Genomic DNA, 14,539 nt, shown 5'->3' with positions numbered 1-14,539 from the left:
ATAAACCCTGCCAAAAGTTAACGACTCGGCTTTCCAGGTTTGAGAATACTGCATTTACATCCTGTTATCTAAGCTAATGTATACGAGAATTTTAATCATGCAGTAAATATTATTCGCAGAATCTTATTTTTCCTCCACTTGCAAAAGTGCGAGAAAATTATCATTCGGTTCTGAAGCCCTACGATTAAAATGTCATGATTACAACGATTTTCTCTCTGATAAACTCCATTTTTTTCGGTATCGGTTCTTCTCTGGCACTCTTTACACCATGTGGCAGATAAGAGTCCATCAGCACTTATGTTGGAGGTATCTTCGGTATTCTTCAATCTAAAACCCGTGCTATAGACTAATGATTGAACATGGGTTTTGTGGTCCTGGAATGGAAGGAGTTTCTTTTAGTTCAGTTTCTTAAAAATAAATCGAATATTAAAGTTTCTAGAATGAAAAGGAAAGACGTTGGAGATTTTTTTAGGTTCTACATGGGGTTTTTGATTCCGGCATGATGAGTTCCTTTCTGTTCAGTTTCTATAAAATCTAGATCAAATCTTAATGTCTCTAGAATGATAAGGTAAGGAGTAGAAGTGATTAAACAAAATCATGAGAAAATAATAAATGAACAGATATTGAATACTCCTGTTCCGTAGTGGGCAGGGTGTTCTGTATATTTAATATAGTTTTTTTTTTTAATTGCAGATCAGAGCAGAATACCCAAATTATCACAGATATAAAGTGAGAAGGTCATGCGTAACAAGATTGCAAGATTCACAAGATTGCTTTGGAAATGGCTGGATACACTGTAATCTATGAGCCATCTGTAGAACTTTATAAAATGAAAACGAAAGTATAATATATATATATACTTTTCGACTACAATTGACTGGCTTGAGAGTGAGTAATTCTGTGGAAAAAGAAACAAAATCTTCGGAAACCCCGATATTGTTTAATAACAACAAAATATCGTTATAATGTAGAATTACCAAGATTACTTTATTTCATATAAGTAATTAAATTTTCCTAATTAGATCTATTTATCGACAGTAAAAGGATCGATCTTCATAAATAGTTTAAATATTAGGTTTTATTTTTATTTCTGCTGTTATTTATTTAAAATCATTATTGATTTTATTAATAAATGTATGTAAAATTATTTAATATTCGTAACGAGACTTTATTCAGGTGTGAAATTTTGAGTTAGAATATTTCTTTCAAAGCCCCTTTAGAAAGCTGATAACTGATCTACGCTACGTTATATTGCAGTGAAACGTTAAGAATTAGAATAATTATTTTTTTTTCAATATGTAAAGTTAAACGTTTATATGTGGATAATCTGTGAATATTGGAAAATTGTTTTCACAAATTTGTGTTTTATTTTTTTAAAGAATTTCACACATTTTTTTAAGTTTTAAAAAGTAATACGTGTTTGAAAGCATGTTGAATGGATATATGGATATATATTATATATATATATATATATTATATATATATATATATATATATATATATATAATATTATATAATATATATATATATGTATATATATATATAATATATCTCATATATCTCATTAATACCCATTTTTGGAGTTTTCGTTCCAAACTTCTAAATTAATCAAGAAAAATTATGTAAAACTCCGATTCTTAGAAGCCCAAGATATAGTAAAATAACTGAAATATCTTGGGCTTCTAAGAATCGGAGTTTTACATAATTTTTCTTGATTAATTTAGAAGTTTGGAACGAAAACTCCAAAAATGGGTATTAATGAGATTTAAATTTGTCATCCACAAAATTACTGTAGAATACCCACATTTATAAGAGAGTCCTTCTACATTCTCATATGAAAACGATTAACACCATATATAACCAGAATATATGAAATTCCAATTAGAGCGTAATTAAAAACACGATTTCTTATTCATGTAAAAAATATACATACATACACATACATACATATGTATGTGTTTATGCATTTCCCAGCAGTTCGACAAAGAGTCAATGCATACGAAAAATAATGTAATTTCCACTAATAGTTACCCACCTGTATGATCGTAATTCGTATGTTTTGGGTCATTCGTCACAAATGTACCCTTTGTAATCGAGAATGAAGACAGTCGTCATTTTAGTGCCCCCTTTGTAAGCGAGAGTGAAGGCAATCGTCTCTTTAATGTCTCTTTGTAGGGTGTAGAGTGACGATTGAAATCCTCATAGGACAAGAACATGTTAAAATGGTTCGTCAACAGGGTAGTCAGGTGGCTAGGGGCCACCACAAGTGGCAGGTTAAATGGTCAGTTCCCAGCAAAAGACATCGACAAAGAGTCAATGCATATGAAAAAGAATGTAATTTCCACTAATAGTTAACCACCTGGATGACTGTAATTCGTATGTTTTGGGTCATTCGTCACAAATGTACCCTTTGTAATCGAGAATGAAGACAGTCGTCACTTTAATGCCCCCTTTGTAAGTGAGAGTGAAGGCAATCGTCTCTTTAATGTCTCTTTGTAGGGTGTAGAGTGACGATTGACATCCTCGTAGGACAAGAACATGTTAAAATGGTTCGTCACCTGGGTAGTCAGGTGGCTAGGGGCCACCACAAGTGGTAGGTTAAGTGGTCACTTCGGGACTGTCCCGTCGAACTGCTGGGTTTTGTTGTTATTACACTCTTTAGTTTTATCCTGTTTCTTCTTTTAGAATGAAAAAAAAAACAAATCAAACATGAATAAACAAAATTATACAAATTTTAAAAAACAACTTTAGCAACTTACTAATTAAAACACGACACGATAACTTTTCGTGTTGTTGTTGTTAAAAAATATACTTTGCAAAAATAATTTTGACAAAAAAAAATGTGATGCGTATTTTACAAAAATAAATAACAATCAAAACAAACAACGGCACCAGCCAGTATTTCAACAATTGTAATTAACATAAAGATTACACACCAATTGAATAAAAAAAATATATAAATCAATATTATAAAAAGTCATCCGTCACACGATTTTAAAAGTATGAAACGGCCTTGAACTTGTACTCACTATAAGGTACAATGTACAAATGACATCTCGTGCATTTAATTAACATCATTGTGGGGGTTTTAGAAGCTAAACCGTAAAAATATTCAAGACATTTTTTTTACAAATAATTATATTTTTTTGGGAAAAATTTGGATTATAATCAAATCCACGTGAGTACATAAATTTCCCTTCAGATCTTTTATGTCTATAAGATAGGTAAGGTTAGGCTAAAAAATCAGTCAGAGAAAAGTAATGACGGAGTTTATCATACCTCGATTCACCTTTGTGACAAACCAACCTGCAGCGCAGATGAACAAGGTGGAAAGATCCGTTAAGGTAGAGGTACACAACACGCGTTGTACGAGGCAACGCGTTAAACGCTTCTGTCAAAAAAAGTCGAAATATTGCATTTTCATTTAACAAGTTACACACTGTAGTTTGTAACCTGTCTATTCAGCAACTTTTGACGTGTCGGCAGCTGATCAGAATTGTATTTTGTTCTGTGTAGAATATAGATCTACTTTAAGCATTCTACGTGTCAAGGCATTCTACGCTTTTGTGGTTGTAACTTTAAGCATATAAATACATTGATTCTCCTTTTTAACAGAAGCATAGAATGCGAAAAGCGTAGAACGTGTTGTGTGGACCTCCAGCTTAAGTCGTGCAGACACAGAACACGATTCGGTATGTATCTTCTCTTCAACATTATTAATAAAACATTTTCAATGTCATTATAAATTAGATCTTTTTAGGCAATAATATTATGTTAGTAGGAATTAGAGTATTCAAACGATTAATCGTCGTTCGGTTAATCGATTAATTTTTGACGGTTAATCGTTCGATTAAATGAAAATTGTCAAATTTCAAATAACGAATAAACCGAAAAATTTCTATCAATTAACCGATTAAGAAAAACTCACTATTTAGCAGTAAAATTACTATGCATTTTCTACAAAATTTAATATTTTTATAATAAATTTTCTTCTTTTCTTAATTTCTTAATCAATTTTCTATAATAAAGAAAATTTATTTGATGATTTTTGGAAAGAAATCATGGAAATAATTATATCGCTTTTATTTTTACAACCAGTTTTTTGGGAACATTGTTGTGTTCTTAAGTATTTCTAAAAAGTTTTCAGCAACAGTTATAGTTGATCTAGTGTTCAAATCTTAAAAACAGTAATGTCTTTATATAGAAAATCATTTCACATAAACAGGAATAATTTCCAGTATTTGATAAAAAAAAACTAAACAAAGAATTTAAGTGAAAGAAGTGAACATAATATTTTTGTTTATAAACCGTGCAAAAGTTATTTTCAAATATGAAAAATCTATGCGTACAGGAAACTGTGGACATTGGTATTAACTCAGTGTAATCAGTTTTTCATAATCAGCTTTTATGCTCCTGTAAAAGGACTTTAAAGTTTAAAAGACATCCAATTTCAAAAGATGGAATGCCAAATTTATATTAAAAAGTTGGTAATAATATTAATTTCAAATGAAGCTGAGTTGCTCTGCTTCGAAATAATATAATTTATTTTAAATCATCAAGATCATCCAGAAAGAATTGGAAATCTTAAAGAAAATTTGTCACAAAAAAGTATTTTAAAGTTTTTGAGTCGAAAATGAAACCTTTTTAAATTTAATTTCTTTTTCGTTTTATCTTTAAGTGAGACAGGTAAATAATATAGATAGAATGTACAGATTCCTAGCTTTCATTTGATACTAATGTTAGCATTACAAAATACATGTAAATATTTTAAATATTCGTTTGTATTCTTTTAAACTTTGAAATCCTTTTATAAGGACATACAAATCGGAGTACGCAATTCTATAAGTGGAATCTATTTTCACATACTTATCAACTTTTCCATGTGTGAATGCTTTTTTCAAAATTGTTACAGGGTATATATGAAGAAAATTATTGTTAAAAGCAATAATAACATCTAGTTTCCTTTTATTCGAATCACCGAATAATTTTAAATTATCCGATTATTAACCAGCTAACGTAAAAACTCAAATAACTATTTGTCGAATAAACCGAATAAGACAAAAACCCGAATAATTGAATACCCTAGTAGGAATGAATCAAACCTCGTCCCACCTTTACGAAAATTGCATGCTGTAGCAAACCACCAAATTGGGAGTGATCCGAAAAGGGACAAAGCAGGACACAAACAGATCGACTGCCCCTAATAGATCATTTAAATTAATTATAAGCCCAAATGCCCAATTTGGCGGTACGATTGTATGGGGGCTAGTCGAAATAATGGATCGATTTAACCATTCGATATGTTTCGTCATTATGCCAAAAAAGCGTGTGTGCCAAATTTCATCCAATTATCTTGAAAATTGCGGTCTGTACCTTGCACACAAGGTGCACATGGAAAGCCAGGACGGTAGGACATAGCTTAATCGACTCAGAAAACGATCCCAAGCACAAACCCAATATACCCTCCACAGTAAAGGGGTGTAGGTATACAAACAAATTGGCTATTTATTGAGATCATTTTGGGAATATTTCATCTTCATATGTATCTTTATTGTGTAGACAGACAAACATAAGTAGATCGTCTTAAAATGGGGTATTTCAATGTTTTACATCTGTACCACCCATTTTTTAATAATAATGTACCTATTTTAAATTAATTTAATCGTTATGATTAAATCTTTTTTTTTTTCAAAATTAAAGCTTTCAATTTAAGAGCACAAGTCATTTTTGTATTTGCTAAACTCATTCACAATAACCAATAAAATTGATCAAAAAAGCTTTTACCAACTAGTACCGATAAGATAACAAAACTAAAAAATGAACATCATTATGATCAATTGCAATAAGCTTTAAACATTTCACGTGATAAAAGAGAAGGGAAACATTAGAATAGATAAAGAGAGTGTAAAATAGAGAATGGAGGAGAAGAACGAAAGTGGAGCAACAAATTAGTATTATTAATTGTTAAAAACATACATCATAGATGATCAATTTGGGGGTACAAATTGCTCTTCAAAAAGGCTATTTTTTTAGTACTAAAGTAAATAAAATAAAGTTTTAAATTTTTTGTCATGTTTAATTAAAAATATAAAAAGTTGTTATTATATATTTGGTTAAATACATTAACTTGAAACTTTGTTTATGTAGATTGTTTTAAAATATATGCATATATGGTACAAAAGTACATTTTTTATTATACAATTAACTAAAATAGTACTTAAATATTATTTAGCATCACTAACATTGAACTAAACTTGCAAGTTTCATTCTACCTATTTTGAGTTAATTAATTTTAGTTTCATTTCTTGCTCTCGCGGGGAATGAGGTGTCTGTTCTGAGTTATTTTGTCTAGACCGGTTGTTTGTCTAGCCGTGTGTCAAACTTAGTGCAAGTTTTAAATAAATATAAAACTTAAACATTTAATTAATTTTTAAACAATTTCGAAAAAAGTGAATAATAATAATAAGAACAATGCGAATACGGCAAAATTTCTTACCTCGAAATATGATCGATTGGTTGTGTTTCCTATTGATCAATGTTTTTGTACCGATTGTTTTCGTCTACGAATTAGCGGTAATTTTACCGGAATTCCATGAACCTGGTAGTCCTATGTATTGCATTACGATTGTACTTGCAATAATTTTGATTTTCGAAATTATGGGAAATTACACGGCATGTCTTGTTGTCGATACAAGTGTCGATTGTAAGTATAAAACAAAATGGTGATTTATAGATGTTTCATAATCGTTAATTATGTTTACTGAAAGTGTTTTTTTTTTCAACGAGTGAGTTAGTGTGTGGTTCATATCAACACATAGTTTTTCTTCGTCGATCATTTTTTAACTGTTCCTAAGAATCCCTGAAAATTCTATATAATATTATTAAACCTCCGTTCTTGAATAATTATCTCAACTTAAAGAAAACAAGTTGAAAAAAATTTTTACATGGATTTTGTTATTATAATAGGTCGTTAAACTTTTTGAAAAATATTAAAAAGAGAAATAGCAAAAAATAACAATACTTCTACTCTAACTGTTTATACCCTACACCTCTATAGTGGGAGGGTATTATGCGTTTGTTTTGATGTTTGTAACACCCAGAAATATTGGTCCTATACTCACCTTTAAGTACACCAATCAGCTCAGAATCACTGAAACCATTTAACTATGTCCATCTTTGTGTTTATGTAAACCTTTGATAAAATTTGGCACATACTCTTCTTTTGGCCCAAAGACGAACGCTATTCGTTGAAATGGTTGAAATCGGTCCATTATTTCGCCTAGACCCCATACCCCCATAGGGCTTTTGGGCTCATAATTATCGATTTTTGTAATGATCAGGCTGCTTTATTATTTAAAAAATTATTCACATTTTTAACATACTATCTGATGTACGCTATCATATGGTCGGCCATAACTGACTAAACATTCATACTTCTTTATTTGTTGCCATTATTAAGAACAAGTTAGAGTGCCGAATCTTAAATACCCTCCACCAGCTACTTCTATGTTATAACTTTTCTAATTATTCAAATATTTGTAGAAATAAGTTTTCTCATGTCTTTAATAGAAAAAATCCCAAAAGTTAAATCTATTACAATTCGAAAATTTATTCAACATTATAAATTTAGTAATTTGCATGTATGCATGTGTGAAAGATTTAGAGAGTTTCAAAATACAAATACATATATAATTCTATGTTCTACACAAAATTTTGTTTAACACAAATTGATAATGCTCTTTAAATACGGTTAAAGCGCTTTTAGGGGCTGGACCTAATATATGAGTTATGTGCGTTTTTTCTCATTTTCGGAAGGGAACCTTGTATGTGTGTTTTTCTAAGAGGGACCTTGTGTGGAAGCTATGATCAATTATGGACCGATCGGAAAAACATTTCCCAATATTATTTCTCTGTATATGAGCAACACTTGTGCCAAACTTTATATGTATACCTTAATTTAGTAATGAGTTATGTGCGTTTTAGTTATTTTCGGGAGGGGACCTTGTATGGGAGCTAAGAGCAATACTTGTACCAAATTTTATATCGATATCTTAATTTAGTAATTATTTATGCGCGTTTAAGTTATTTTCGGGAGGGGACCTTGTATGGGAGCTATGACAAATAATAGACCCAGGCAAAAAATGTTTCCTCTGAATAAATTCTATTGTCATAAAATTTTAACTTCTTAAATTTTGTGAAGATTTCGACCTTACGATGGAAGTTATTAACAAAAAACCAAATTTGCGGGAATATGTACTTTTGTATGGGAGGTATATGATATTGTGGACCGATTCTCGATTTTACGCAGAGATTAAGCTCTTGTATGGAAACGAATGTATGCCGATTTTTATGGAATTATCTTGCATAGTTTTCGAGAAAATTACATCAGAATGAGTAAAAAATGCTAATTTTTTCGAGGTTGTTTCAAATTTTGATTCAGAACTTTTCCCGATGTGAACCGATTTTGCCCATTTTCAATACCAACCTAGGAAAACGAAGAACATTTTGGGTGAATTTGGTTAAATTCTATTGCTTAGTTTTATCGTGAGCGTGTTTTACACAGACAGATGGACATAGCTAGATCGACTCAGAATTTGATAAAGACCCAGAATATATATACTTTGTTGGGTCTCAGATGAATATTTCTTGGTGTTACACACGGAATGACAAAGTTATATATACCCTCTATCACCACTGATGGTGGTGGAGGGTATAAAAATAATGGGAATGATCAAAATTATGAATATTTGTTTAAGTACTTTATAACCCCTTAAGAACATAAACAAACTTAAAACGTTGAAACTCACAAACCAAAGAATACTTCTCTAGAGAACTGTGCTCGAAATTTCTCCATCATATGATGTTTTTCAGATATCATCTTATAAAGATTGATCAAGGGCATCTTTATTTATAAAGTCTGTTATGTCATCTGAATGTCCATATGGATAGAGAAATAGAGATTCAGTGTAACCCCTCAATCATTTAGAAAAATATATGCTTTGGTATTTAGTTATACATCAAATCCAAAGTAATGCAGCTATGTCTCTATTGGGCCTTCTGTGAGTTTCTTAACCAGTGTTTTAGGCGCGAATAGAACCTACCACCTCAGGTCTACCAGACTAGAATACTAACCACAATCCTTCCCATTTCTAATACCAAAGAAACACTATTTATGGGAAATATTTTTGGAAAATTACCGGCTACTAGCCCTTTTTGTTTAGACTCGACCATTACTTCAACAGATGGATTAAAGGATATCGCTAGATGGTTTTATAATTTGATAAACACCCAGAAAATACAAATCTACATTAGACCGAATCACACTGTACGGAAAAAAGTGTTTTTGTTATCCCTCTCAAAATTTATATATCATCTTATAAAGATTTATATATCCCTTTATTTATAAAATCTGTTATGTCACCTGAATGTCCAATTGTATAGAGATTTAGCCTTTTTAGTATAAACTTCTTGATAACGAAAGAATATGTCAGAGATAAAACCTTTGTAATCGTAATCGACAGATCAGTACCTTCGCACTGTTATAAAGTCTCAAATATTGCCAAAAACGGTTTTTTTAACTCTATGATGGATAATTTTTGCCAGATTCGGATTCAGCGTAGCTCCTCGATCCTTTAGAAAAATGTATACTTTGACATCAAAGTATACTTAAAATGTATAATTCGGTATACATCAAATCCTTAATCAGTGTTTTAGGTGGATATCGAACACACCACCTCCGGACTAGTAGACTAGACACTAACCATAAACCTGACCAGGTCACTTTGGTCTCTAAGTTTATAAATATTTTATTCGTCTGTATTACGGCAGATTAACATATTTTTTTATACCCTACAACACTATAATGGGATAGTGTGCCATAATTTTTTGCACAGGGACGAAGCCTATTGAAAATGGTTGAAATCGGTCCATTATTTCACCTAGCCCCCATACAACTAGGTGAAATATTCTATTATCTCTCTAAAAATTGGCACAAATATGTTTTATATAATAAAAATTGTTTTATATAATAAAAATTGGCACAAATATGTTTTATTAAAATGACACTGCAGATTTTCGTAAGGATCGGCCTTAAAATTGACTTGTAACCATTTGTATCGCAATGAAACTCAACAAAACTAACTCTTATTTAAAAATATTTCCTTTTCCCAAATTTACCGACGATCGGCCCATATTTTACCTATATAAAGCCTCATTTAGAAATTTCAGTTTTTTATCAATAAATTGCTTAAATATTTTAGAATTATGGTAATATTTAACAAGTTACTTTATAAAAAGTAAACATTTTAAAAATATACTCATGGTGTAGGGTATTATATGGTCGGCCATGCCTGACTATACTTTCCTACTTGTTTTTAATTTCCAGTTAGAGTCATTTTCTGAAGAAGCACGAGCAGTTAGAGGTGAGGGAACAAACTTTTAGAGAGTTTTTTTACTCAGAATAGGCCTGTATATGTACCGAAAATACAACCCTTATCAGCTGCCTACGCGTCAAAAGTTGAAAGTTGCTAAACTTTCGCAGCGTAAAACGTGTGTTGTGTACTTCCAACTTTAAATATTTCAATTTAGAACTCAAAAAATAATAAATTCATAAATGTTTGAATTTGAAAGGTTTTTTATACATTTTTAACTTAAGGAGTATTAGATCCTGTTTTATGTTGAAAACTAAGGGAGGAAGTTGTTTCTAAGTTTTTAAAATTCTTACCTTAGGCAAAACTCTAAACTCCGGCCTTAAAGCTTATTAGAATAGAATTCTTATTAAAACCAATGTTTTTACAATAAACTTATTATTTCAATTACAGTTGAAAACCTTGTAGTTCCACGCCTAAGTAAGGCTGAATTGGAGGAACTGGGTTGGCATCACTGCGAAAAGTGTGACAAGTTGGCACCACCACGCAGCTGGCATTGCGAGGCCTGTGAGGTGTGCATTTTAAAACGCGATCATCATTGCATTTTTACCGGATGTTGTATAGGACAGGAGAATCATCGTTATTTCGTGGTATTCATCATATATTTGCTTATCGGTTCTCTGTACGCCTTTGTCTACAACTCATTGTACTTATTCGTATTACACCATGGAATCTTTTTCCATTTGGTAACCGTTGTGAAAATTGTCTGTCCCATGTTGATGCTGCTCAGTGACAAACTATTTGATAATATGAGCTTGATGTTCTATAATCTAAATATTTTGGCCGTTGCCTACAGTTTCATAATGTCGGTCTATCATGCTCCAAGTGTTTTCTGTGGTGGTGTTTGTTATGAAAGAGCTTTCGGTTTCCCCTACAATAAGGGATCATGGAAGAAAAATGTCGAGGCAGTTCTGGGTAAAAACATGTACTTAGTTTGGCTTTCACCCATAATAAAAAGTCCACTACCAGATGATGGTATTAATTGGGTAAAAATGGCTGACAAAACTGCCCAGAAGAAGGCAGTAATAACGGCTGATAATACAGCCGCTGAGAAGGTCATAAAAACGGCTGACAAAACAGCCGATAAGAAGACAAAATAATTCAATATTTTGCAATTTTAAAATTTTAAATAATTGGCCAATTCATAAAATATATATGTATGTCTGTCTGTATTAATTTATTTATATATTATGTGTGTTTTTAATTTTAAGATGGTATTAATAATTTTATCAAAAACTATTGTAACTTTTGAAGGCTTAAGTCTTAGAATTTTTATTAAGACATTTCTCTTATAACAAAATTCTTTAGGCCTAAATGAAGAGATCTCATGACCAGTTTAAATATTAACATTTATTATTAATTATCCTTTAAAATATCAATGTCTTAGTTCAGTACTTTTTAGCTCATGTAAGTTCAAACTCATATTTATCATAAAAACCTAACGATTCCTATAGGTAGGAACCCCATCATTTCAAAAGTATCATTATCTTATAAATGTGCCAAATTTACATTTATTATTAAATTAGTCATTTGATATACATGTGTATGTATATTTTAAGACCCAAACCCTTTAAATCCAATGGACCGTTTCTATACTATACTACAAAGGCACAAAATGGTACTTGAATTTTAAAAATATTTAACTTTTTTTAAAATTTAATCATCATTTTGTCCCTTAGGGTAAAATCGGCCCTTTATTTATTAATAATTTATTGAGATTTTAAAATATTTATTTTACTCTATGTCTAAATGTCTAAATGTATTTTCCTAATATTATATGTTTTAAATATAAATGATCTATATGTATGTATAATGCTATGTGTGCACGGTTGTTAGATCTTACAACGTTGGCAGTAAAATGTGTAGAAAATGTCTAATAATACTGTCAACTTACAAATTTTGTCTTGTAATATTTTCGCTAATGCTTTTTCTGACAACGTTACAAAAGAAAAAATGTAAGTTCAGACAATTATTAAACATTTTACTGACAACGTTGTAAGATCGGACAACGGTGTATCACGGCTTTAACAATAGAGTTGTGTACTTATGAACTAAAACTCGATTTTTTTCGAAATAATTCTGTTAAAAGTTAATAACAATTTTGCAATACAATACATGTTGTTTGTCAAATATTGTATATGATTTTTTAACTGAATCTATTTACAGAATCCTCGTTTTAGTCATAAACGACTCAAATCTATTTAACATAAAAAAAACACATACCCAATTAGTTTTGAATATGGCCAATTACTGTGTGGATTTATTGTATTATTAATTATACTATATATAATTAAAATGTTATTGCTTTATCGTTTCTCTTAAAAAAGTTATAGCAAATTTACAACACTGCCATTGTAATTGTTTAGTATTTTTGAACAATACCGTTTAACTGGGAAAATATATAGCAGTAGCATTTTAATTCTGAACAGCACCAGCAAATTTAGTAGAAAACCCAGAACTGTGTGTATCATATATTGTATTATTAATTATATGTATAATTGTAATATTATAAATAATACCACCCATGTCGAGCATTAAAAATATATTTTGTTATCATTTCTGGAAATTGTCATCAAGCGATTGTAAGTATTAGGGTTCTATAGTTGAAACGAAAAGTCGACTTTTTATGAAAAATCGACTTTTTGCATTTAGTTAAAAGTCGATTTTTCGACTTTTCGAGTTTTTTCATTTAATTAAAAGTTGATTTTTCGACTTTTTCATTTAATTAAAAGTCGATTTTTCGACTTTTAATATTTTATAAATAGTCGACTTTTCGACTTTTTCCGACTTTTCTACTATTTTCGACTTTTTTCGACTATTTTCGACTTTTTCCGACCAGAGTTAAAAATTTATAAAGTTGCCAGAAGCGTAGATTTATAATGTTGCCATTTAACGTTATTATTATTACTTATTATTAATAAAAAATTTTCTTTATGTCTTTTCTCGACTTTTTCCGACTTTTCGACTTTCAGACTTTTCGACTTTTTTCCACTTTTATTTACAAAGTCGACTTTTCGACTTTTTTCATAGACGATAGACGAGTTATCGACTTTTTTGGAACAAAATAGTCGACTTCGACTTTTTTCAAACAAAAGTAGATTGTTCGATTATTCGAAAGTCGATTTATAGAACCCTAGTAAGTATTTACAAATTTTATAATAAATACCCACGTTGTGCTATATATTCACGGTTGTTAGATCTGACAACCTTTGCAGTAAAATGTGCAGTGTCAACTTACAAATTTTGTTTTGCAATATTGTACGTAATGCTATTTCTGACAACGTTGCAAAAGAAAAATTGTTCAGACGATTGTTAGATAGATAGATAGATAGATAGATAGATAGATAGATAGATAGATAGATAGATAGATAGATAGATAGATAGATAGATAGATAGATAAATAGATAGATAGATAGATAGATAGATAGATAGATAGATAGATAGATAGATAGATAGATAGATAGATAGATAGATAGATAGATAGATAAATAGATAGATAGATAGATAGATAGATAGATAGATAGATAGATAGATAGATAGATAGATAGATAGATAGATTATTTAGTTAGTTAGTTAGTTAGTTAGTTAGTTAGGCAGTTGGTTAGTTAGTTAGTTAGTTAGTTAGTTAGTTAGGCAGTTAGTTAGTTAGTTAGTTAGTTAGTTAGTTAGTTTGTTAGTTAGTTAGTTAGTAAGTTAGTAAGTTAGTAAGTTAGTAAGTTAGTAAGTTAGTAAGTTAGTTAGTTAGTTAGTTAGTTAGTTAGTTAGTTAGTTAGTTAGTTAGTTAGTTTGGCAGTTAGTTAGTTAGTTAGTTGCCAAATGCCAAATTTTTCAAATGAAATTATAAATATTATAGCTTAAATACAAAATGTAATAAAACTTACTGAAAATACGGAAGGAAAATAGAATATCGTCAGATTTTTTAAAATTTTTTGGAAAATTTTCAAAACGATTGGTTTTTTTCCTTTTATTTGAAATTTGTTTTTATTTTAACAAAGATAAATATAAAAATATAAACAAATTTCAAATAAAAACCGAAACATAATGAAAATTTTACGTTTTTCTTTGATTTTTTTTTTTTAAATTACTTAGTTACATTTAATTTCAAATCTAAT

General features: G+C 30.0%; 1 protein-coding gene across 1 annotated transcript; it reads left to right on the top strand.

Annotated features, from left to right (window-relative positions):
* The first annotated feature begins 6,295 nt into the window (after window positions 1-6,295).
* On the top strand, window positions 6,296-12,298 carry LOC111677212 (probable palmitoyltransferase ZDHHC24). Its single transcript, XM_023438299.2, has 2 exons — window positions 6,296-6,703; window positions 10,821-12,298. The coding sequence occupies exons 1-2, from the start codon at window positions 6,472-6,474 to the stop codon at window positions 11,525-11,527; spliced, it is 939 nt and encodes a 312-aa protein (XP_023294067.2). The 5' UTR covers window positions 6,296-6,471; the 3' UTR covers window positions 11,528-12,298.
* Window positions 12,299-14,539: the final 2,241 nt, after the last annotated feature.

Source organism: Lucilia cuprina, chromosome 6, assembly GCF_022045245.1.
Source record: "Lucilia cuprina isolate Lc7/37 chromosome 6, ASM2204524v1, whole genome shotgun sequence".
NCBI lineage: Eukaryota > Metazoa > Arthropoda > Insecta > Diptera > Calliphoridae > Lucilia > Lucilia cuprina.
This window is presented reverse-complemented; position numbering and strand designations above follow the sequence as displayed.

What these genes read in the sequence shown, in the direction of transcription:
- LOC111677212 (XM_023438299.2), top strand. Translation starts at nt 6,472, where the DNA reads ATGCGAATACGGCAAAATTTCTTACCTCGAAATATGATCGATTGGTTG. An exon ending in TGTCGATACAAGTGTCGATT is followed by an intron (nt 6,704 to 10,820) that starts GTAAGTATAAAA and finishes TTTCAATTACAG; the next exon opens with TTGAAAACCTTGTAGTTCCA.